The sequence below is a fragment of the Polistes dominula genome, unplaced genomic scaffold, assembly GCF_049000335.1.
Source record: "Polistes dominula isolate Pdom_NZ unplaced genomic scaffold, Pdom_raw_medaka contig_77, whole genome shotgun sequence".
Taxonomy (NCBI): domain Eukaryota; kingdom Metazoa; phylum Arthropoda; class Insecta; order Hymenoptera; family Vespidae; genus Polistes; species Polistes dominula.
In genome coordinates this window covers 7,754,172-7,780,277 of record NW_028301152.1, presented here as the reverse complement: position 1 = coordinate 7,780,277, position 26,106 = coordinate 7,754,172, and the positions used below count along the sequence as shown (strand labels likewise).

Sequence of the window (26,106 nt, the reverse complement as noted above, 5' to 3'; positions counted from 1 at the left end):
TATTCTTTTTTAAGATAAATATCTCAATTCATTTAAAAGGGACGACTGACTATATCATTGATTTTAAGAATATTGCACAAATGAAAATATGTCGGTAATTATGAAAATTAATAAACAATGAAGTATAAAATTTAAATAAAATTTCTTTTATATTAATTTTATTTATAATAGGTTAAAAAATTAATCATTTATTTATTTAACCTAGTGTCATGATTATGGACACAAAATGTGAGCTCAGTGCACTGTGAGGGGTTGATAGTTTGAATTCTGGATTCTATAATTTTATTTTAATGTTAATAATAAAGAAATATAAATTGATAATGAATTATTGGAATGTACAGGGATCAATATTTATTGATTTTGAAATAATATTATAATTATATTTAGTATTATAAGATAATAATGTCTTTTAAATATTTTATATAAAAAATTATATTCATTTATTATTGTTATATATATATATATATATTAGTATTTTATATAATAATTATTAGTATACTATATAAATATACTAATACTATATACTATATACTATAAATATATTATATACTATATAATAATTTAATTAGTATATTAGTATTATGTATATATGTATATAACAATAATAAAGGAATATAATTATATTTTCATTTTAATTTATTTATGTATGAATTATATTTTTATATATAACTTAGTAATGGAGTCTTATTAATGTTTATTAAAATGATGTTAAAAGTTTTATCATAATATTAAAAATTTTTAATGTCAAAATTTTTAATAATTGTTAATACCTAATATTAGACAAACCTAATACTAATCTTATCTAGTATTTCTTATAGCTTCTTTTAGTATGGGATACTATCATATGTTTTTGTAAATTTATAAATAACAGATGGGGTTCTTGATCATACTTTAGTTTCTTTTCAATCACTTGAACCAAACTAATGAAATGATGAACTGTTGATCATCTTACTTGGAAATGAATTTGTTCTTCTACCTTGCTATTTTATACTCATTTTCTATTTTGGTTTTTATAATTTTTCCATATGCAATGTGTTGATAATTTGAACATTTGTATCCGTTTCCTTTCTTATATATCGTTTTTAATTGACTTATTTTTCATTCTTCCGTCATTTCATATGAATTTATGTATGTTTGAAATAGTTTTGTTAGATGTTTGTACAGTTTGTTGCTAACATATTTTATCAGTTCTTAGAAAAAATTGAATGATTGTGTAAATTTTTAGTAAACATATGTATGAACAATATCATATCATGTAAGAGGATTTTATATTTGTATTGTATCTATGTGAGATGTAAGAAAAAATAAATGTATAAGTGTTGTGTGTGTTTCTGTAAGAGAGAAAGAGAGAGATAAAGATAGAAAGAGGGGTAAATCGTGACTACCATTAACGCTAGCCTTTTCATCGAAGCGAGCGTGAAAATTAGGTGGCTTAAAAGCATCAGGTAACTGAGTTATTACGTATAAAGAGAAGTAGCGAGGGTGTGAAGTACAGAAACGGAGGAGTACCAGCAACAGCTCATCGGAGTAACACAGGAAGTGCCGTTAAAAGCTCGTAATTGATACGGTTAATTGTGTTTCGTTAAATGAATGGAAATTAGGTGACTCCCAATCGTGAAAAGGTTATTACATACTATATCAAAGAATAATTGTCATCAAAGTTCATCGTTCTACTTTTTATTGTTCATTCTAACATTTAGAATTAACAAGAATCATTGTTCGTTTTATTTCTATTATTTGATTAAGTAATTCCACACTTTGTATTCTTTATTATACTTTCTGCTAATTTGAGGATAAAAATCTTGGGTTGTAAATGTTGGGGTTCTTATAAAAAGAAAAAGAAAATGATGAGAGAACGATTGTGATAAAATCGTCACTAAACTTGATGATAAAAATCTTACATTAGATTGTAAATTGCAACAAAATGTAGTGGGGTTCTTAAAGAAAGATGAAAGGGAGCTAAGGGAGGTGGAAAAAGAACAAAATTGTGATAAAATCGTCACGAACAGACGTAAGTGGTAGAAAATCGGTTCGCTAGTGGTTACGAATATACGCTCGAATGAGCTCACATCTTTCTCACTTTACTATTAGATATATATAGAAATAAAGAAATATAATCATAGTTAGGTGAATAAAGTTTCATTTTTATGAAAAGTGGTAGATTTGAAATATGCAATAGAAAAATAATAATAATGATAATACAAATATTACAGATATCAAATTCTTATATATGCAAACGATTTTTCAATCGCAAAAATAAAAAAATTAATATTATTATTATACAAATATTACAATTAATAAATATTATTACAATGTATTTTACATTTATTAATTTTTGTATGTATATTGCAATTATTAATTTTTATTGAAATTGTATTTGCAAAATGTGATATATAATAAAATAAAATAATAATAAAAAATAATAAAAATAAATAAATAAAAATAAATAAGAAAAATAGTAATAAATAATTAAAACAATAATTAAAAATAAATAATGCAAATATTACAAATATTACATTCTTACATAGACGATATTAAAAAAAAAAACATACAATAAAACAAAATTTTATAAAGTTTAAAAAATTGTGTAAAAACATAATATATTAGGTCTACCGGAAAATTCTTTCCATTTTGAAAATAAAATAATAAATTATTCATAATTTGAACAATTAATTAATTGAATTACTTTTGGTTGCAATTTTTGTATATTCCATTTTAAGAAATGGGGCGTAAAATAGTGACGTAAAATTGAACTAATGTTTCTTTGAACGGACAGAATTTTCCGGTAGACCTAATAGTAATAAAAATAAAATAATAATTATAAAATAAATAATAAACACGTTAGGTTTTTTTCTTTTGTATGCACTCATCGTCAGTGAATTTGAAGAGTGATGAAAATTGATGAAAATAAATACAAATATCTTGTAAAGACGAGATAGAAAAGGAAGAAGAAAACTTAAGGGAATGAAAGATCCCAACGAAAAGGACCGAGAGAAAATTTAATTAAAAGCGCGTTCGAGCTGTGAGATCGAAATGTGTTCAAGCCGGCAAACGTCGCGAAGTGTTAATACAATACAGCCAATTTGCGGCTTCGTTCTTACTACGAACGAAGATGCTGGGCTGTTTTCCTCCTCGAGTGTTTGGCTCGATAAGCAATCGAATTTATCGTGTCGTACAGAAGATTTCTCTTTACTTTTCCAAAATTGACAAATTTCGATTTCTTACGTCTAAATCTTCCCTATGTTCGGTCAAAACCATACAATTAAAAAGAAAAAGGAACAAAAAAAAGAAAATTGTTAGGTTTCTAATCCTCCATTTTGAAATGATAATCAGAAACAGGATATTTAATTGTTTAACAAAATAATTAGAATCTTAATTATTGTTAATTTGATAGAAATTTGTTAGTTATCTTATTTTTAAATATGGTGGTGTAATAAGTATTGAATTTTCTTTTAATATTATTGTTGTAGTATTATTTAATATCGTCTTATTTAAATTTTCAAAATTAATCTTCGATAAGGTTTCTTTTTTAAATATTTAATTGGTAACAAAATAATTAGGATTATATTTATTATTTTTATATTTATTATTGTCAAATTATTAATTTTTATATATATTCTCGTAAAATTAATTAATTATATTTATTTGTTTAATTAATTATGGAAATTATTATTTTCTGATATATTAGGTTGATGTACAAATAATTGAGGTTATGACGCCATATATGACGTCAATTTTTCAAGTTACTTTGTGTTTAATTATTGTCATATAATACTTCACTGAAATGGATATTGTTGCATATTTTTCAACACTGTAAATATCGACTATAATGATTTAAGAGTTGTTAATTATTAAATCGAATTCATGTAAAACAATACGAGAGATAATAGAAGAGTCCATTGTTAAAATCACTGAACAGTTTTTTACTTGACATTAAAACAATGTATACACCATTTTAATTCGATACTTAAAAATCATAATTGATGAGTTAATTGTATTGAAATAATTTGTTATATGATTTATATTTGTTATAGATCTGGTAAAGGATAGAAGAAGAAGAGAATGGGAGGGGCAGAATGGAGTGGTTGGTTGCAGCGATGTCGAGAATCACGAAGACTTGTCCTCGTGATTGTTGCCATTGCTTTATTGCTCGACAACATGCTTTTAACAACTGTCGGTGAGTATTTTATTTATTTTAAATAATATCAATACATATTTTTAAAATAAAGATACGAAAACCGCGAATGGAGGGGTCCGCGCTCAGGGATTGGAACAATGGCGGGATTTGGTATTTGTGGCAATGAATTTTCTAGTTCCTAATGCCAATTAATAATAATTATTATTATTAAAATAAGTAAGAACTATTAATTTTCAAAAACAACAATTATTATATATATAGAAATTATATATAGAAATAAATAATAATTATATATAGAAATTTGGATTTGTGATAACTAAGAAAGGTTGAGGTTAGGAATTTGATTAGAATGAATGATTGTAAATTAAATTGAAATTCTAAACTTTTTTTAAAAACAATAAAATTCAATAACCATATTACGTCCTGTGGCATAATAAAGAGTGTAAACAATTTTTGGTCAAACTGAAATTTGGATTTGTGATAACTGAGAACGGTTGAGGTTAGGAATTAGATTAGAATGAATGATTAAAAATTAAATTATGATCCTAAACTTTTTCTGTAGCTTGTGGAATAGGCGTCTGTCACTACTTTGATCAAAAACAATAAAGTAATTCTAATCGTAGGTAATACCTGCATTTTACATCGTTGCATAACGAATAAGTTTATAGGTTATCCAACTTACTATTAGTTCCTTATTGGGTTGTTACATTGACGTCTAGAAGACTTATTGGTTTAGGAAGTTAATAAAGAATAGATTATACCTTTCGGGGGTGAAGTTTAAATGATTTTCACAAGAAGCAGCAGCAGGAATCTTTACTTTGTCTAAAGAAAAATTCGTTTCTTTTTAAATCACATCGACTTCGACAATTCCTTTTATCTCTTATCAAAGTACCACGAATGTAATCGCTTGTAAAAAGGTACACACGAAAAGAATTCACACGCAGCTCGTTAAAAACTTCTTCTACGAAGCTTGACGAAACGCACATACTGTGATAGGGAATGAAAGAAAGTTTTATATATTTTTTTTTTTTTGTTTTCTTTTCTTTTCAAAATAAAGTACAGTAAGAACCTTCTGATTAACCAATGTGATCGAGGAGACAAATTACGTGGATAAATCAAAGTTCAATGGATACTTAAAACTAGGGTGGAATTTCTTTCAAACGCATTTTATTTTTTTTTTGTACAAAATAATATTTTTTACTGTTATTCTTTTTTTTTATAGTAATGCATATGCATATATTATTATATTATTATTGCTTACATAAATAATTGCATTTATATATTATTATTATATTAAATACATATTACAAAATAATATTTATATGTTTTTTCGTTTTTTATTTATTTATATAAATTTCGTTATTATTTTTATCATAATTTTTGTATCAATTACTAAATATTTATAATAATAATAATAATAATTAATAATAATAATATTATATTATCACATATAACAATATTGAATGATATGCCTGATGATGATTTTTATATTATCATCTAAAATATTTTCGTTATATTTAATTTTATTTACAAAAAAATATTCAATATCATTTTTTTTATTAATAAATTATTTATTAACCTTCCGTCGGTATGGTGGATTATTATACTAACGCCATAGGATCAGTTTTTATCAATATTATAATTTATAATAAATTTATAATTGCTTTTTAAGATTTTTAAAATATTATCTCCAATAATTTATTTTATTATTTATAATTTTAATTTAAGAATAAAATTATTTATTCAAACATGACAATATCAACATTATCGACTGAGGGTTAAAATAAAACATCAATATACCGTCTTAAAATTAATAAACAATTAAATTGATTATTATTTAAAGAATTATATTTTCTACAATTTGTACTTTTCAAAAAAAATTTCCTTTAATACAATTCGACGATCATTAGAAATAAAATAGAAGAAATTAATAGAAATGCTTCCTTTTTTTTATTTTTATTTGGAGAATAAATCCTCGCGAGTAAAAAGAAGAGAAAAAAAAAGATAGAGACAGGAGAGGGGTAGGAAAATTGAAAATCGTATCACGGGGACATAAGTCGAAGGTAATATCAGCTCGAGGAATCAGAATCTTCGATGAAAACCTGAAAGTAGACGGGTCTCAAGATCTTGACGAGATTAGGGCTCTGATCCTCGAGACGGAAAACAATATCCCAAGGGGCGCTGGGGGTGGAAAATTAATCTAAACAACTGCATTTCTTATTTTTTTTTTCGTTCTATAAAAATTTCATTAACTAATTACGTATTAAAAATTACGCTAGCAAAACCAATAAAAATTATTTGCTAAAGTTAAATTATTTGTTTTATTTCTTTCTAAACTAATACTAAAAAAATAAAATAAAATAATTCACTAAAGCACAGACAAAGACAGACAAAGTACATGCACATAACCTTGATAAATTTTTCATTGAGTACATTAAAAATATTGTTGAATTATCTGCAACTATGATCAAAGTTCTAAAAAATGGTAGAAAACAAAAATCTAATCCTTGATCTGAAGTTGGAAGTGGTCACGCAATTTTCCGCCTTTTAACTTTTGCACTGGTACGAAACCTCGACCATTTCCTTTTGGCTGTCATGTATAATTCAAAGAGTACTTCATTCTGGTGTGCCGTATCGAAGGACGTCAGAAACGTATGGTTGTGGTCGTAGGGGTGAATAAGTAGGAAAAATAGGGGTGGAGGGTCGTGTATTATACCACCAATCCGAATAAGTGCCTCATGCATTTATGTAGTGCTATGAGATTTTTGTAATGGTAAAAAACCTAAACGTTTGTTGGTCATGTAACGTTGAAACGTCACGTGATAACTTTCAAAGAGAATGATTTAAGTTTGATGACGTCAAACTATTATTTGAATTGTTGTTATAAAGAAAAATGAAATTTAACAATTAATTTGTTGGGATATTGTCTCGATGATAGCAATTTCCACCTGTTGCTATACAATTTGTAAATGAAATTCCACTTGGTTGAATTAATAAATTGATCGAAAGATTATTATCGCAAATGATTGCACATGTTGAACACTAAAAATTGGGACATGAATTATTTTCATACGTTTATTAATTTGTAACTTTTGTTTCAATTAATTGATTAATTCATGTAAAAATTAGTAAATTATACTTTTAAATTTTATTTCTGCATATAGTAGTAAATGAATTTTAATGTAATTATATATATTTATTGTTACATTCATAAATAGAAGATAAATGAAATTTAATAATTAAGCCATCTGTGCATACTGTGCAAATAATTGCATGGTATTATTCTGTTCTTGTATTAAGCTTAGTTACAGTTAAATACAAAAAATTAAAATAATTTTCTTACGTACATTATTATTATTTATTTATTCTTTGGAGTGTTAAAAAAAAAACTGGTTAGCTGGAGGTGCTGGGATTTGAACCCAGGACTTTCAGCATGCGAAGCAGACACTCTACCACTGAGTTACACCCCCAATGTATTAAATATTGTTTATTATAATTCTTATAAACAAAATACTATAATTATTCGTTTTCATTTTATTTTCTTATAATTTATGGTATTTTATAATTCATTTTTCTTAACTCAATAAATAGAAATTATATTGTTTTATTAGTTACACCCCTAATGTATTAAATATTGTTTATTATATACTGTCTTAACACTCTGAGAATTCATACGTATTGTTTAAATAAAGTGTCTTAAATAAATACTGCAACTTCACACTGCTTTCTCCAACAGTTATTATTGAAAAAGTAAAATTTATATTTGACTAACAGTGACAATATAATAAATAATTAATATCCATGTATTGTACACAGTTCCAATAATTCCGGAATTTCTCTACGACATAAGACATCCTAACTCAACCCTAAGTGAACATCTCGAAGGAAATTACAGAGCAGAAGTCATAACAACGACTACAACTATGACTACATCAACCTCACCAATTACACCTCCAACACCAAGATGTTCTTGTCCCTGTAATAATACATCCAATAATTCTCAATTAGAATTTCTTTCTGGTACCACAATGTCTGCTGAACTGACAGGTGATACATTAGAACTTAAAATCTGGGTATTTGTTGATTTAATCTAAAGATTAGAAATTTTCATGAGTGATCGTGTGAATTTAGATTCAACTACGATAAATGCAACAATGGCTGAATTAGAACAAAAGGAACAAAGGCATAAAGAATTGTTAGAAGAAACGGTTGCTGTTGGGATGATGTTTGCATCTAAAGCATTTGTACAATTACTTGCTAATCCTGTTGTTGGACCACTTACTCACAGGTATTTGTAAAACCATCATACAGGATAGGGTCTTAATATTTCTATTTTAAGTTATTAAACAATTACTTAGGATTGTAAAATAAATCTAAGTTAGTAATTTTTAAATCAATGTTGTAATACAATTAATGATTTGTTTTGGAATTTTAGAATAGGCTACAGTATTCCTATGTTTACTGGATTCATTATTATGTTCATCTCAACGCTGATATTTGCTTTTGGTCGAAGTTATGGTATATTGTTTATGGCACGTGCACTTCAGGGTATTGGTTCCTCGTGTTCCAGTGTTTCAGGTAAAAAAAATAAAAATAAATTAATATGTATTTTATTATTGAATAGACTAGAATATGAATGTATGTTTTAAAGGTATGGGGATGTTGGCTGAAAGATATCAAGATGATAAAGAACGTGGTAATGCAATGGGTATAGCTCTTGGTGGATTAGCCCTTGGAGTATTAATTGGACCACCCTTTGGTGGAGTTATGTACGAATTTGTAGGAAAATCTGCACCATTTTTAGTACTTTCTGCATTGGCTCTCGGTGATGGACGTAAGTAAACTCATATTTGTGAAAAAAATAAAAACAAAAAATTAACGAAGAAAAAATAAAAAAAACATGTGTGTATATCACACAAGTTAGAAGTGAGACTTTCAGATAAACAAGTTTCGATGATATAATTTATTATATAATATTATAATAATATTATTTGTACTTTTAATTTGTAATTATTTCTTTAATTACACTCAAAACTGTTTATACACGTATGTATGACGGATTGCCTGCCTATCTTTCGGGCAGAAAAATTCCGTCCCGACAGATGACGCTTGCAAGCAACGTTTTTAAAATATGTCTAGAGAGTTGCATTTATACAGGCGTGCATTTTTATAATAATTACAAAGAAAGTAGGGCGTTTCATTTTTTCAAATCACACCCATTCTAAAAAAGTTTTCACTTCAAAAAGTTAAATAAATAAATAAATTATTAATTAGAGTACATATAAATGACTTGATTTTTCTCAGTATTACAACTTTTGATGCTTCAACCATCCGTGGTGTATACGGAAGCCGAGCCACCATCTTTAAAATCATTAGTTACCGATCCATATATTATTTTAGCTGCTGGTACGCATATTTATTAATTATAATTATATTTAAAAAAATATTTATTTAATAATTAAAGAGAATTTATATAATTATTAATTTATATAATTACAGGTGCAATAACATTTGCAAATATGGGTATTGCTATGTTGGAACCAAGCTTACCTATTTGGATGATGGATACGATGGGTGCTAGTCGTTGGAAGCAAGGAGCAACATTTTTACCTGCGAGTATTAGTTATTTAATTGGAACTAATCTATTTGGTCCTCTTGGTCACAGAATGGGCAGGTAAAGTTAATCATTTATTCGAATTACGAAATCTACAAACAAATTTTTTTGCAATTATTATAAATTAAACAATAAAAATATATTTTATTAATTTTGATATATAAATATAATTATTTGATTTGGAGTAAAAATATATAATAAATCAAAATTATTCAAAATTATTCAATTAATTATATCGAAAATCCGAACAAAACTAATTTTAAACTGGATCCTTTCACCGGCCTGGATAGCTCAGTCGGTAGAGCATCAGACTTTTAATCTGAGGGTCCAGGGTTCGAGTCCCTGTTCGGGCGAATTTTTTTTTCTTTTTTTTCTCGTAATTCAATATCATTTATTATTAAATTTATATATATATATATATACTCACATATGCAATTTGTTATTAATAATTTGATTATTATAATTATTAAATCGCAAAATTTATTTTACAGGTGGTTAGCATCACTAATCGGCCTCGTTGTAATTGGCCTCTGTTTAATGTGTGTAAGTAGACAAATTTATGTTTAATATATTTATTAATTAAAATATTATATTATATTCTTTTATTTGTGGGGTTCAGCCAGAAAGAAATAAAACTGAAGATGATATAATATAGTTTATTAAATTATGATGATGTGATGTAGAGCGGTATTTACAAAAAGTTTACAAAACAGTGGCGTGGTTACAACAATACAGAATACAAAAAAGTTATGAATATAAGACGGACTGACTGACTAATAAACTGATAAACTGACTGATAAAATACGCAGACGAATATAACAGACTGAAAGTATAATTATTAAACTGAGAACTAAGGACTAATACAGACGGATATACATATATTATGGAGGGTAGAGGTAAGGAGTAACCTTCTCTGTATATGAAAAGTGTCCGTCGAAATCCAACCAATTCAGGTTGCGCCACAGGTAGCATCAGGGTAAATTTTAAAGGAAGCACCAAATATTATTAGAGTAGGATTGAGAAATAAACAAGAAAAGAAAAACTTCCGTTAAGTTATAGCGCGCTTTTCACAACACAAATTCTACCCATAACTGTTTTATTATTCACATACTTTTTCATAAAATTAAATTATAAAAAATCAATAAACGTACTATTCACAGTTCACGAAATAAAATCACTTTAGCAACACATTTTCTCATAATAATTCTTTAAGGTTATATTTACTACATTATTTTGTACTACACAAGTTGTAGAAATGTTCAATAATTAACTACTTTAGTCGCCAATAATATTAAATTTTTTAACTCGGCATACTTCAATTCGTTTACAATTGCTACATTCATACATACCTGGTACCTTCACCAGTGCCATTCTGGAAAGTTTTTGAACAAATATTTTCAGAAAACGCTGGACACTTTTTCACATTTTCTCCCATAAGAGATGTTACTCCTTACCTCTACCCTCCATAACAGATATACAGACCAGTGCTGTCAGATCGTGGGTAAATCTTACCCTCTCCCTGTGCCACTGGGATTGCACACAATGAAAGTTTTCCATGTCCGTGTGTTTGGGATGTCGAGGAAAGCCGAGTGTAACCGAAGTTGGCGGTTGGCCACGAAGTGGTACACTATGAAAGCGACTCGTGTCCATGTGTTCGGACGACACGAGTCGCTTTCATAGTGTGTCACTCCGGCGTGCCCGCCAACTTCGGTTACACTCGGCTTTCCTCGACATCCCAAACACACGGACATGGAAAACTTTCATTGTGTGCAATCCCAGTGGCACAGGGAGAGGGTAAGATTTACCCACGATCTGACAGCACTGATACAGACTGATACAGATTAAGAACTGATAGACTAAGATTCACTTTCTTACTTTCTTTCACATATTTATATCATAAAAGAGTAACATACACACACACCCCTTTGGAGACGGAAGGAGATTATGAATATTACCGACCAATAGCAGAAGGATCCCCCTCCATAGTCAACCGATGGGTACAGCTTTTGTTTTTGATAAAGATCGTAGTGAAATCATGTATAAAGGAACTTCGTTTTTTAAACAACGGAATATCGTTTCCCCCCCCCCCAATTTCCGAGTAGAATTTCCTGTTACTAAGATCGATAGCATAATCAAAAAGGAAATAAAATAAAGAAAGAACTAAATATTAATTTTATCGTCTACGATAGCGTATTTAAACAGGAAATAAAATAAAGAAAGAACTACATATTAATTAATTTTATCGTCTACATATTCTATGAAACTATTATATAATAAATTAAAATAAATAAGAGAATTGTATGAAAATAATAGAATATTTTGTTTCATTTGTAGATACCTCTAGCTACCAGTATCAATCATTTAATAATTCCTAATGCTGGATTAGGATTTGCAATTGGCATGGTAGACAGTTCTATGATGCCAGAATTAGGATACTTGGTAGATATTAGGCATTCTGCTGTTTATGGTAGTGTTTATGCTATTGGAGATGTGGCATTTTGTTTGGGCTTCGCTATAGGTAAGAATTAATAAATAATTAAATAAAAATAACAAAAAATTGTATTCAATAAATATTAAATAAAAAAAAAGAAATTGCATCGGCCGGGAATCGAACCCGGGCCGCCCGCGTGGCAGGCGAGCATTCTACCACTGAACCACCGATGCTTCTTATTTAGACAAAAACGATAGTGAAATAAATGTTAGAAAGAATTAATAGCCCTATGATTCATTGATTAATTATAAATTAATAATTATAATTTGTTTATTTAGGACCTGCATTAAGTGGAACGCTGGTTAATACTATAGGATTTGAATGGATGCTCTTTGGAATCGCTATTTTGAATTTCCTATACGCTCCTTTAATGTATTTCCTCAGAGCACCACCGACAAAAGAGGAAAAGAAGGTATGTAATAAATATTTACACTTTAGTCTTACGATTTATGCGAATTATTCGTTCCATGTGGTAATTTTTTTTTATTTCACAAATTATTCATTAAATGAAGTCTTTCTTTACACGCGAAAAAAAACGAATTCAAATTCCGTAAGAAAAAAAAATCCCAAATAAATTTGATTTGTTGTCGTTAACAAATAATATTTATAATTTATAATTAATAAGTATTATATATATATCTAATCTCCCCATGTTGCCGGTACCACTTAAGATATAAAAGATATTCCTTTATTCGACAAGTTACTATTTATTACAATTAGAGTAAAATAACAATTCACAATCTCTCACACTCATTCTGACCTCAAAAAACGTATGAAACCCGCGAATATCCGCAATTTTACCGCAACTCGCTACTCACTCTCTAATTGCACATATCGTATCGCTTTTTGTCATTCGCTCTGATCACTCGGTTCTCCACACGCTTCCACACGCGCGACTGCACTCTCCTTTTTTGTTTCTGCCCCCACCCTGCATCCCTGATGGATGAACCATCATCCGTATCGTTCTCGAATTTTTCCAACGTCCGGCTCGGTCTAATAAACAAAGCACCGATATCGCTCAAGAACCTTCTAGATTCACACAGACTTGCACACACAACTTACACAATTTACAAAAAATAGACCACGCATCGTCTTTCTTTATTTCGACCATCGGGTCCTTTTTCCCTTTATTCCTTCGTCGCCTATCCACTTATCTATGTTTACTCTTCGACACAACTTAAAACTCCCCTACATATATATGTGGAATTCCCCTTCTCCTGTCAGTCTTCTGAAAGGATATCTAACAAATAAAAAGGAAAGAATTCCGTGATGTTGTCAATAGATTGATACAAAAGAAAAACCTTTCTTCACGGATATGCAATATATTTAACACATTCACGACCGGCATATTTTTTCTAATTCTTATACTAAGTACCGGCAAAAATAATGAAATTTTGAAAAAAAAAAACAATAATTTTTACATATATTCTATATATAAATAAATAAATATAAGATTAAATTATTTAAATTTATATTTAAATAATAAAATATAATAATATAATAAAATATAATTATTTAAATATTATATATAATATTATATAAATTATTAGGTTATTAACTATGAAATGTCTGATTACTCGGATTATTTTCATCTCGAAATCAGACATTTCATATTTAATGACCTAATAAAATAATATAATAATATATAACATTTAATTATATTATAGTATATAATATTTAAATATTATATTTAAATAATTAATATAAATTTTATTTATATAAAATACAAATAAAGTAATAATAAAATAATAATAAAAATAATAATAATTATAAAATAATATAAATTTATATAATATATAATATATAATATATAAATTTAGTTTTATTAAAATTTTTAAAATGTAAAATGACGTGAATCACGTTAGCGGCAACTAAGAATAGAACTTGAAAAGACGTGAATTCACGTTCAACGGTCGTGAATGTGTTAATATAAATGAAATAAAAATACAAAATAATGATATAATAAACCGTATCCTCTGATTGGCTACTAAACAATAACTGCCTCTTGGTTTCTTTTCTTTAATCTACTTCTTTGTGCGACGCTTTCGCTATCGATATTCAGCTATTTATTTTACATTGTTTGTCTTCCGTTTGATCATACCCGATACTCTCTGGCCCACCCATGCTTCAGTGTTCTCACTTACACTCTCACACCCCACGGATATATATATGTAGGGAATTTTATTAAGGGTGAGAGGTGCGAGGTGAACATACACCCAGTTTAATCCTACTAATAATATATATTTAAATTAGATATTAGAAAAAGTACAATAAAAACATCATATGTGCAGATCACACGTGTTAGAAGTGAAACCTTCCAAAAACTAAGTTTCAAGAGAATCAGACGAATGCACAGTTTCAAGAATAAGATAACTATAGGATTTATTTAATTTAATATTATTACCATATATAGCAAAGGGCACTGGTATGGTCTCTGGGTTGGATAGTTGATAAAAAGTACACTTTTTCAAATTCAAGCAATAAAAATGGAATGCTGAATGCAATAGTCATAGATAGAACCAAAATCGTAAAATATTTATCGAGGGAAATATAATGTGTCGTAAACTAAGTAAATATAGAATATCCTTTTAGTAAAACTCAGATATAAAATTTTATTTGTTAGGATAGTTTTCGATTTCTCACTTTCATCTACATTTTTGGGCTGTCTAAAAAACATTTTAGGAATGACGAAATAAAGACGTTATGAAAAACAAATGGAAAATACTACTGGACTGAAAGAAGGTTCTAGTGCAAATGTAATGAGAGATCTAATAGAGATCTTTTCTAGAAATGATTTTTCAACTCCATAGCCTGCCACACTTTGAGACCTTTATTATTTATAACATATCTCGTTTTTATTCTTTGAACCACAAACTTATCTTCTCTAAATACTCTCGTCTAAATAAAGATCTGAACAACGAAAAATCTAAAGAACGCATTGAATCGTATCGCTCTCTCAGCTTATCGATCTGTGTAAACAACGAGTCTCGAATTTGGGACCCGTGGTAAACTCCACCAATTCACGCTGGGTGTTCAGCCTGTTAAAAATGTTTTTATTTGATTAAAAAATTAAAATAAATTTCTTTATTACGTGAATATTATAATGAATAATATAATTTTCTTATATGCCTGGTTTAATACATGTCTTTGGATATTTTTTATAAAAACATATAAAAATTAAATTTAATAGACATATTTTGTCTTTATGAATTAAATATATTTTATGAAGAAGCAAAATAAAAATGTGACAGTAATTTACTTGCTTTTGAATGGAATTTGTCAGCTGTTAATAATATATTCTACAGTATTCTCTAATTCTTTTTCTCTGATGTATCTTTTAATCATTCTTTTTTGTAAAATATTGCAGACAATACAATTATTATATATTCTATGTATTTCATAATTATTTATTATAATATTTGCGAAATGAAGAATTTAATACTAATTTTTCAATAAAATAGAAACATTTTTAAATAGAAAAGATATGACACGTTTTGTAAAAAAAAACTACAGGCATGAACATTATCGCATCGATAATAAAGATTATGAATATAGATCAAATTTCAACGGACCTTCCCTGTTTTTTATAATTCTATTCTCATAAAAAGGAACCGGCTTTGGGGTGTAGGTAGCTGACAAAAACTAACATTTTCAAAATTCTATCTATCAAGATGGAATGCCGAATGCGATAGATATAGATAGAAACAAAAATGGTAGAATGCTTGTCGGTGAAAGATACCTTGTCCTAACCTAAGTAAATATAATACATCCTTTTTTGTAACTCAGGTAGATGAATTTTTTCTTTCACACTTTTCACACTTTCTGTGAATTTGAGATATCTTTATTATGGGTTAACATACACAAGTATTTCTTTTTGTGTTGTAACTAATACCTATAGATGCTGTAACAGAATGGAACAATTGTGGTGGTATTTTGTTCGTTTCATCGGGGTTTGAGATAGAACGATTTTAAAATCTATTTTTTATTTCCGTCGTTTTATTTTATAATTTTTAAAATTAAAAAAATTTTTTTTCTATATTTTAAAAATAAGTTATATTATTTTATTTTTATTGGAAATATAATAGTAAAATAGGTTTATTTGTTTGTGTCACGTGTCCAGTTTCTACTATTTAAAAGCTTTTCTATTTTATTGAAAAATTAGTATAAATTTCCTAAATACGCAAACATTATAATTAAAAAACATGTCTTTGGATATTTACAAGAAAAATATTCTACAATGTTATCTAATTCTTTTTCTCTGATGTATCTTGTAATCAATTTTTTTTTCTGAAATATTTCAGACAATACAATTATTATATTCTATATATTCTATAAATAATAATTATAATATTTGCGAAATAAAGAATTTAATATTAATTTTTCAATAAAATAGAAATATTTTTAAATAGAAAAGAAATGACAAGTTTGGTAAAAAAAACAGACCACGCACCTTCTTTTTTTATTTCGACCGTCAGTTTGTTTGTATCCTATTCTTTTGTCGAATACCTACGTGCTTATCTTTGTTTATTCTTCTACCCCTCTATTGCTCCTACCTACAAACATTTCGAGTATCGAAATAATATGTGTCCACGCTTTGTACTATGCAGTCGTACACAACACACACATATACAACCAGGAGCGATACTACGAAACATAGCATAAAGAGGAGACCGAGAATAGGAAATTCTGTCTCATTCTCTCGCAGGCTCAATCCTATATGTTTGTCTCTTTTTCTCTTCTTACTAAATATGTTGGCCGTTACAGAGCCGCTCACCGCTCTGTTGCATTGCCGTCGTGTTTTAATTTTTCAAATCACTCCTTATTCTAAAGAAGTTTTCACTTCAATAGTTTCACAATCTTACGATTACAACGTAGATAAGCGACTGCACTCTTATAACCGATAACGACTTATATTAACTGCGATTGTTACGACTGATTTACTGATTACGACCGAATATAAACTGATAACTAACTGAATAATGAACTAACCACTGCCTCAATCTATGTCCCTTTATTTTCATCCGCATCGTTCTCGAATTTTCCAAATATCCGTCTCGATACGATTAACGAAACATCAATATCGCTCGAGAACCTTTTAGATTTAAAAGGCTTATAAAGAACAGACCACATACTGTCTTTCTTTATTTCGAATATTGGTTCCCTTGTTCTTTATTCTTTCGTCGCCTACCCGCTTATCTATGTTTATTCATACACTCAAAAACTCTCCTACATTTATAGTATACCAAATATATATAATATTTGTAAATTAAATTATATTATGGTATTGTATATTATATTATATTTTAGCATTGTATATTATATTATATATTATATATTTTTTTTTATTTATTTATTTAATTATTTTTATTTTATTTATTTAATTATTTATTTATATTATATATATTAGGGTGGGTCAAAAAAATCAATTATTTTTTTTTACAAGTGACACGGAAAAATGGGTTGCTAGACACCTTAAAAGAATTCTCTCCAAATATGAGCTTTTAATTTTAATTTTAATTAAAATATTCAGAGACAAAAATCAGTACACCTGAAAGTTTGATGATGAATATCTTTTGAACGCTTAATTTAATCGCCAAAACATAAGACACCATTTTTATAGAGCAGTTAATTTCCTACAAAAATTTGTATTGTGAAATTTTTAATAGTCATTTATTGTCGAGTTATAAAATTCATAAACAAAAGGAAATTTGTCTAAAAATCATCAAATTTAAATCTTCAATATCATTCAAATGGTGAGGTTTACGAAAAAAATATAAGATACCTTTCTTGTAGAGCATTAAATTTCCTACAAAATTCGTCTTGAACATTTTTCTGTAAAATCAATAAATAATGAGGTATGAATTTTATTCTATTAGACTGACAAAAAAAATAAACTGCGATGCGGAAGATCTTCCTATTAAAATTAAGAGCTCATATTTGGTGAGAATTGTTTTAAGGTGTCTAGCAACCCATTTTTCCGTGGCACTTGTAAAAAAAAAAAAATAATTGATTTTTTTGACCCACCCTAATATATATATATATATTTGAATATATTGGAATTGTTATTTTTGAAATAATACTATATTGTTATTATTATTATTATTTAATTTATAATGTTAATATTAAAAAAATTACATTACAGTCGTTGATAATTGGCGAAAAATCGTCCGTGCGCTACGTAACGTACCAGAACGAAGAGGATGATCAATAAATCATGCAACACAATTGGCATAACTGTGACGCTTTAAACCACGGTAAATCTTTTTTTCTTTTTTTTTTAATTAACTTTACTCTCTCTCACTCACTCTCTCTCTCTCTCTCTCTCTCTCTCTCATTATCTCTCATTCTCTCTCTCTCTCTCTCATACTTTCTATCATTTTATTAATATTTTGTATTTATTTGTATTTTCTTTCTTGTTTTAGTCTTTTAATTAAAATGTTTAACAAACAAACAACGTAGTGAAACCAAAAAAATTCTACATCTATCCGAACTCCTATATCCTTTTATTCTATTTGCAATTTTTGTTTAAAACTTTGTTTTTTAGATAATAATAAAATAATTATTTATCGAAGAACAAAATGGCAGAAAAATTAGAAAACAATTCAAATGAAATAATCGCGATAATATTATTTTGAATTTCTTCGAATTAAACGCGCGCACGAATTGATCCAAATAACTTCTACTCTTGGTATATATATACAGATTACATATATACATAGGAAATTAGATAAGCATAAGTGTATAAATCCATATATATATGCATAACGCATACGATAAACAATATATATATATATGTATACATAATTGACAAAATATGTAGGCGGGAATATTATATTATTAAAAAATTATTCAAAAAATTACGCAATAAGAGTTCAAGCATCGATATCTTAGAGATGATAATATAAATAAACAATATATATGTATATGTATCATGTTAGGACAATATATTTCAGCTGTTTAAGCATTTTCATTAAAATAACGAGAACAACAGGAATGAATAAAATCAAATAAAATAACAAAATTGTTTGGAGATATCGCAAAAGTATCATCCTGAATTTTTGAGAGTGTTTTTTGAGCAACCTGATGAGGCTAGAAAAACGACGCAATGAAATTTCTTCAATGTAAAAAAAAAAACAAAGGCTTTATCTTGATAATTAGAATTGAATCATGAAAATATTCGTGTCGATTTTGACATATAATTTACGTTTTCAAATAAATCGTCACGAATTATTTTTCAATCGATTCTAATTCATTTGTAATAAGAAGGATCAAACAAAAAAAAAAATAAACAAAAAACTAACATGTTATACCGTAAGAATAAGTGTGTGCGTTCACGAAACATCGTTTAAATTGAAATATATGAATGTTTGTTATATTATGCAAGAACAAAAAAATATTGTCACATATTTATTAGTATTATTATTATTATTATTAATTAATACGATAAATGTTAAAAATACAAAAGTTACGCGCATATATATTATCTGAAATTTAGATTATTAAAAGATGCGAGTGTATTTGTTGTATCGTAAAATTAGAGGGTTGATTAATGTAGTATTAGAATAGAGCAACAATAAAAAAAAAATAAAAAAATAAAAAAAAAAATAAAAAAAGAAGATAAATAAAACGCGTTTATCAGAACGCAAATGAATTATTTTAATTTCTTTTTTTTATAATTTATTTGCAATTCGTTTATCTATTTTTGTTTTCTCAGGTAAATTTTCTATAAGCTCGAGATTAGAATTGTACAAAATTTATTTGATAACAAAAATACGATAACAGGGGGAATCACCTAATTTGGATTCCCTGAATGGCTGCAGGGAAACCGTGCGAATTGAAAAGCGATTAGGTACGATGAAGTATTCTCTAATTATTAGAAATAATAATAATAGAATTTTATATATGATTAATATAAATATTGAATAAAATGTTGAAAAACAATTCTTAATTCTCGAGCGAGAAAATTCTAAGAGAAAATAAAACTCGGTTTACCAAACTTCGAGAGTCTTATATAAAAAAAGAAAAACATAATATATATATATATATTAAGAGTAAATAATACTAATACATATACATATTCATAAACATATGCATATATTGATGAACAAAGATGCAAGAAAAAAAAATTTTGACGAGTTTCCAAGATGTAGAAGAGGAATATATATATCTATATATATTTTCATATATATGTAAAAATATTGTTAACATTAATATGTTAATATGATTATTTTATTAACATATTATTATTAACAACATTAATTTGAAAAAATATTTAAAACATATATATGTAAATATATATATATATATGTATATATTTTCTTGATATTCACGATCGTATCTCGAAAAAAAAGTCCCTCGAAATTTGTAAGGGCTTAGGTTTCGTATTTTCGATTATTTTCTTCTACGGGGGATTCCCTTGGAGTACTTTCGTGAAAGTCCTCTTTCAAAGATGTGTAATCTTACTTCGGCTTCAACGTAAACGAATAAGAATAAGAAGAAAATGAAGAAATAGAAATATTTCAAAGATTGAATTATAAGAGATATGCTAAAAAAAAATTAAAAAATAAAATTAGCATGCGAGACGTTCGCGAAAATAGACGAATTACATGAAAAAACATTATGTGAATTCGCGACGGAAAATTCTAGATGGTATGGAATTACAAATAATAATTATAATAATTAATAATAATCGTTATAATAAATAATATAAAACCGTGTTTGTGGGATCTCGAAAGAAAAAATATTAGAACGTTCGTAGAAGCAATACAAAATTAAAAAAAAATTGTAATTAAATAATATTATAAAAATATATATATATATATATATATATATATATATTAATATTTAATACATATATACAAACATACATATTTACATAAATATAATCTTATGTTTCAAATAAAGAACTCTGTATACGTGAGCGTTAAATGTAAAAGTGATATACGTATGTATGTAAAAATATATACGTGTAATAAAATAGATAAATTAATTATATATATAAAAAAAATAAAATAAATATATATATATATATATAAATGTTAGAAATGTATTCAAGAGCTTTAAGCAAGGCACAAAAAGGTTAACCATCGTATATTTATTACACTAATGTAATTTAACAGATGTGAAATCTGTTGTAACTTTCATAGTACTCGTTGAGATCCTAAGCTACCGTATATCGAGTAATTAATTAGATTAGTATTGATTAAAATGATTAGAATGGTGATATAATGTTTGCCCTAATGAAAATGCTGATATACATAAATATATATGTATATATAAATATTAATATTAACACAAACACACAATACATATTATACAACTATAGGAACGTGATATATTATAAACAAAAAATAATGCTTAATAATTTAAGAAATTATTTAAACAAATAAATATATATCTTTCACGCGTGTGTTAGTGTGTCGTTCTTTTTGTCGTAGTATAGTCGAGAGACCCACGGTTAAAAATAATTTTAAAAAAGAATTGAGAAGGTTACAAAGATCAAAAATCAATGTTTCTTGCGTGTTAACATTTGTTTCTTTGAATCTTTTGAAAATTAATTATGTTAGTAATTATGATAGTGGATTTAGAAAAAAATTGTTTAATTCAAATTTTAGTATTTTTAATATTTCGTCATTTATTTTATTAAGAAAATATTGAAAAAAATTAATTGAAAAAAAAAAAACAACAAAATTATAGAAATAATAAAGTTATTCTTTTTTTATGTAAGATTAAAATTTGATTTATTTCATACTTTTATTTTAACAAAGAAAAACAAATTCTAAAAAAAAAAAAGATTTTTTTTTCCTGTTAGAATATTAGAATAATAATTTTAATTTTTTTTTATACAAAAATTTATTATTCTAAAAAAAAAATAAAATAATTCATTTTTTTCTGTCAGAACATTAGAATAATAATTTTAGTTTTTTTTTTTATACAAGATTAAAATAAATTATATTATTAACATATATATTTTTGATTGAATTAACTGTTATAATTATCAACAGAATTAAATTATGTTCGTTTACATCGCGAGACACATTGTGTGAGGATAAGAAAGAGAAATAATATTTCTAATAAATTGCCTACAAATTCCCGTTGCGGATTCGGAAATCCACGAGGTCACGGTTTCATTGCTGTGAACTTACTCCCGGTACGAAACGCGAGTCAATTCAATTCGTGATTTAAATTTCGCGAACGTCCCGCTCCATTAACTCTTAATGTTTCAACAAAATAAACAAAACATGGATGATTAAATGATTAATAAATTGATGATCCAAAAAATAATACAATGAAAACGTGTAACAAGAAATCTTTTTGCGACAAAATAAAAAGAAAGACAGAAAGAAATGGAATGGAAACAACATTGATAAAAAATCGAAATCGTTTGGCGATTTCCAGAACTCGAAAATGAAAATGTGTTAAAAATGAAAAATATATTTGAATGTGAAAAATATATAAAAGGAAAATAAGATGAGATAATTGTTTATGTGCTACAAATGGAAACGAATAATAAAAGAAGAAAAATAAATAAATAAATAAATAATAGTAAAGAAGAAAAGGAAGAATGATGGTTAATAGAATTCATTCTATAAATCGTTAGAAGAATCTATGTATATACATAGATAAATACATATTTACTTAAATACGAATACATAAATGCATACTGATGTGTATTTCATTGATAATTTATTTCCTTGTATATATATCTACAAAAAAGATACTATATCATTAAATATGAAATATCCGATTTTTAATTGAAATTAATCTGACGTTTTATACTTAATGATTTAATAATATAATAAAGACGTATTATATTTAACTCATTTGCATCATATGAAAAAAAAATTGAAAAATTCATTCTCATCACGAAAATTTTTCTTTTTTTTTTTTATTGTATGCACTTAAGTGATTTGCTTAACAGTGAAGTGCGTGCAAATGCACAGTGCAGTGCACTTATGGTGCAAATGGTTTAAATGATTTATCTTCTTCATATTTCTTATTTGATATTTTAAAAGTATTGGTGACAGTGGCCAAATAAAATGGGCGCATATATGCGCTTATGATGCAAATGGGTTAATGGACGATTTATAATGGAAATACTGCCGCCGCTGAGATACCTTCATGTCGGATGTTCTCGCAAATTCTTCTTTTCAATCCCTTAGAAAACATTTGGAAAGTTTTTCCTAAAAGATTGTATCGATTACAAAGAAAATACCGACTGAGAGAAAAAGAAAATGAAAGAGAGAGAAATACAACAATAGAGTATTCTATAATTAATTAATTAATTATTAGAAAGGTGTATAATTTATTAGAAAATTAATTATTGTTTGTGTTGTAATATGATCTTTTTTATATTGTAGAATTGCAATTTCATTAGTTTCAATAATACTCTATAAAAAAATAGAACAAGAATAGAACTGTAGATGTGATATTGTTGCTATTTGTTTGTATTTTTCTTAGAATACAAATTTCATTGGTTTCAATAATATTCTGCAGGAAAAAAAGGCATGAAATAGAACTACAGAAGTGAATACAGTTGATATTTAATTATGTTTCTGGGTTTCGTAAAATAAAAATTCTATTTATTCCAATATTCTTCTGCAGAAATAAATAGAAAAAAATTGACAAAGTGTGCCATTTGTTTCTGTGATTCGTAGGATACAAATTTCACTGGTTCATATGATATATAGAAATGACGAAAACTGCTAATCGATTTTATATTTTACGTAAAATAAACAATTTCATTTGTTCTTACAATATTTAAAATTATTTTTCTTATTATTTATATTTATTTTTATTCTTATATATATGTCTTCATTTATTTATTATTTATTATTAATTTTTATTTTTTTTTATTTAATATTTATCTTATTATATATAAAATTATTTATCTTATTTATTCATAGAATACAAATTTTATTCATTCCTATAATATTTTGAAAAAAACAAATAGAAAAGAAAATTTTAAAAAATATTAAACTAATAATAAAGTTCAAAGTTGTTTTCGTAGAATAAAAATTGAATTAGTTGTTAAAAATATTAATGAAAAATTATTTTTCGTCTATTCTATTTCTTCCTCTCTCTCTTTCTTTCTTTTTTTATTCACAATATTTATAACATTCTCAGGACGATTAGGAAAAGTCATATCGATGGATAAAATGTTTCTATCCAATGGTTATAACATATGGAATAAATGTGTGAGGGTGCGTGTGTGTGCGTGTAAAAAAAATTCTAATTGAAAGAAAGAAAAGAAAGAAATTTATTTCTAAAGAAAGGAAGAAAAGTAATCGTGTGCATGTTCAATGTATTTTAATTGATAAACGTCATAAAATCGGCATTACTTAGCCGAAATTCATTATTCGAATTGCCGATGCAATCAAAATGCGATAAAACAGATAAAATATGAATGAAAAACCGTCGAGAGATACATGAAGTGTACGTGTGCTACGACGGTAAAAATCATATCATTAACATTTACATAAAAAAGAAGAAAACCAAACGCAAAATTACATGCATTACAAATCTTATGATAAACAAATATATCAACAATGGCAAATGATTCCTTAATTAATTATTAAATCAATTAAAATCAATTAATCAAACTAAATCAACTGAAATCGAATTAAAATCAAATCAATATTTTTTTTTCATTTCATAGTTAAAATCGTCAAAAATTTAAATTGGGTAATTGAAAAAATATTTAAAAGAAAAATAAGAAAATAAAACAAAACAGTTGCTCTATATTTAATTATTTAATTAATTTATATTTACAAAAAAAAAAAAAATAAAAAAAAAAATAGAAAATATAGAAAAATTAAATACGAAATTTGTTATATAAATAAATAATTACAAAATTTTTCGGTTCGCTTAAATTTTCCTCGTAGATCATAGTTCGATCTGGAAGTCAAAGGTTCGCCATTACTGCATTGCATTCGTATGATATGATTTAATTAATAACTAATTAATTAAAATTTCGATTAGTAATTATTAATATATATTATTACAGAAAGAATTTTTTGTTTATTAAATATTTTTAGAATACTTTTTTTTATTATAATTTTAATTTTACTAAAGTAATATAATTTATCAATGTAAAAATTTTGATAATTGACAAAAATTATTTTGAACTTTTGCATTGATAAATTTAATCATAGACCTGCTATAAATAAAATTCACTAATTTTTCATTTAATATTGCAATTAATCGTATCATATTATTAAACAAATAATAATAATAATAATAATAATAAAAAACTTGTTACTTTTACATCTTCATGCTGTCTCTCGACAACATACAAAATAATCCCAAAAGAAGCATATTTACAAAAGTCTAAAAAATAAAAAAAAATAAATAAAAAGGATAGAAAAAAGAAACTAAAAAAAAAAAACCATAAACAAGAAAATCTTTCACAAAGGATCGTCGTATCGCACGTATTATTTTAAAATGAAATATAAAGCAAAAAAAAAAGAATTATTTGAAGAAAAACATTTTAGCGAGAGTTACTCGTCGCGTTGGCTGCTATTGTGAACAGACAATAAGCAATGAAAGAAAAAAATATAACGATATTTAAATAAAAAAAAAATTACAAATAAGCGCTGAAACATTTCCTACATTTCTAAATGAAGGAGAAGAATCTGTATTCCGTATATTGTTATTTAATAATATTTTTTATTTATGTTTTACGATTGTTGCTTGCGCGGAAATGTATATCAATTTTTGTGATAAACAAAAAGAGGAAAAAAATATGAAATGATATTAATCATATCGGTACATTATTAATGTATCGAATCATTAAACAAACAAACAAACAATATAACGGATATTCCAATAATTGATCGACGCTTGTGTCAGTGTGTGTGTATA

At 26.3% G+C, this 26,106-nt stretch overlaps 1 protein-coding gene and 3 non-coding genes across 6 annotated transcripts in view; 2 read left to right on the top strand and 2 right to left on the bottom strand.

Annotated features, from left to right (window-relative positions):
* The window catches only part of Vmat (Vesicular monoamine transporter), a 35,095-nt gene that overhangs the window by 8,004 nt on the left and 985 nt on the right, over positions 1-26,106 (top strand). For 2 of the 3 annotated variants that reach the window (XM_015325811.2, XM_089177992.1), the window contains exons 2-12: positions 4,035-4,177; positions 7,955-8,185; positions 8,270-8,426; positions 8,574-8,716; positions 8,790-8,972; positions 9,443-9,544; positions 9,638-9,812; positions 10,244-10,295; positions 12,087-12,270; positions 12,522-12,655; positions 18,386-18,497. In XM_015325811.2, the coding sequence (XP_015181297.1) occupies positions 4,063-4,177; positions 7,955-8,185; positions 8,270-8,426; positions 8,574-8,716; positions 8,790-8,972; positions 9,443-9,544; positions 9,638-9,812; positions 10,244-10,295; positions 12,087-12,270; positions 12,522-12,655; positions 18,386-18,454 (1,545 nt within the window). In that variant the 5' untranslated portion in view covers positions 4,035-4,062 and the 3' untranslated portion in view covers positions 18,455-18,497. Of the gene's footprint in view, positions 1-1,436; positions 1,623-4,034; positions 4,178-7,954; positions 8,186-8,269; positions 8,427-8,573; positions 8,717-8,789; positions 8,973-9,442; positions 9,545-9,637; positions 9,813-10,243; positions 10,296-12,086; positions 12,271-12,521; positions 12,656-18,385; positions 18,498-26,106 lie in introns of those variants that run through there. The other variant, XM_089177991.1, reaches the window with a different exon arrangement.
* Positions 7,537-7,608, bottom strand: TRNAA-CGC (transfer RNA alanine (anticodon CGC)). Its single transcript has one exon. It is a non-coding gene; the product is annotated as a tRNA-Ala (tRNA).
* On the top strand, positions 10,033-10,105 carry TRNAK-UUU (transfer RNA lysine (anticodon UUU)). The gene has a single exon. It is a non-coding gene; the product is annotated as a tRNA-Lys (tRNA).
* Positions 12,346-12,416, bottom strand: TRNAG-GCC (transfer RNA glycine (anticodon GCC)). Its single transcript has one exon. It is a non-coding gene; the product is annotated as a tRNA-Gly (tRNA).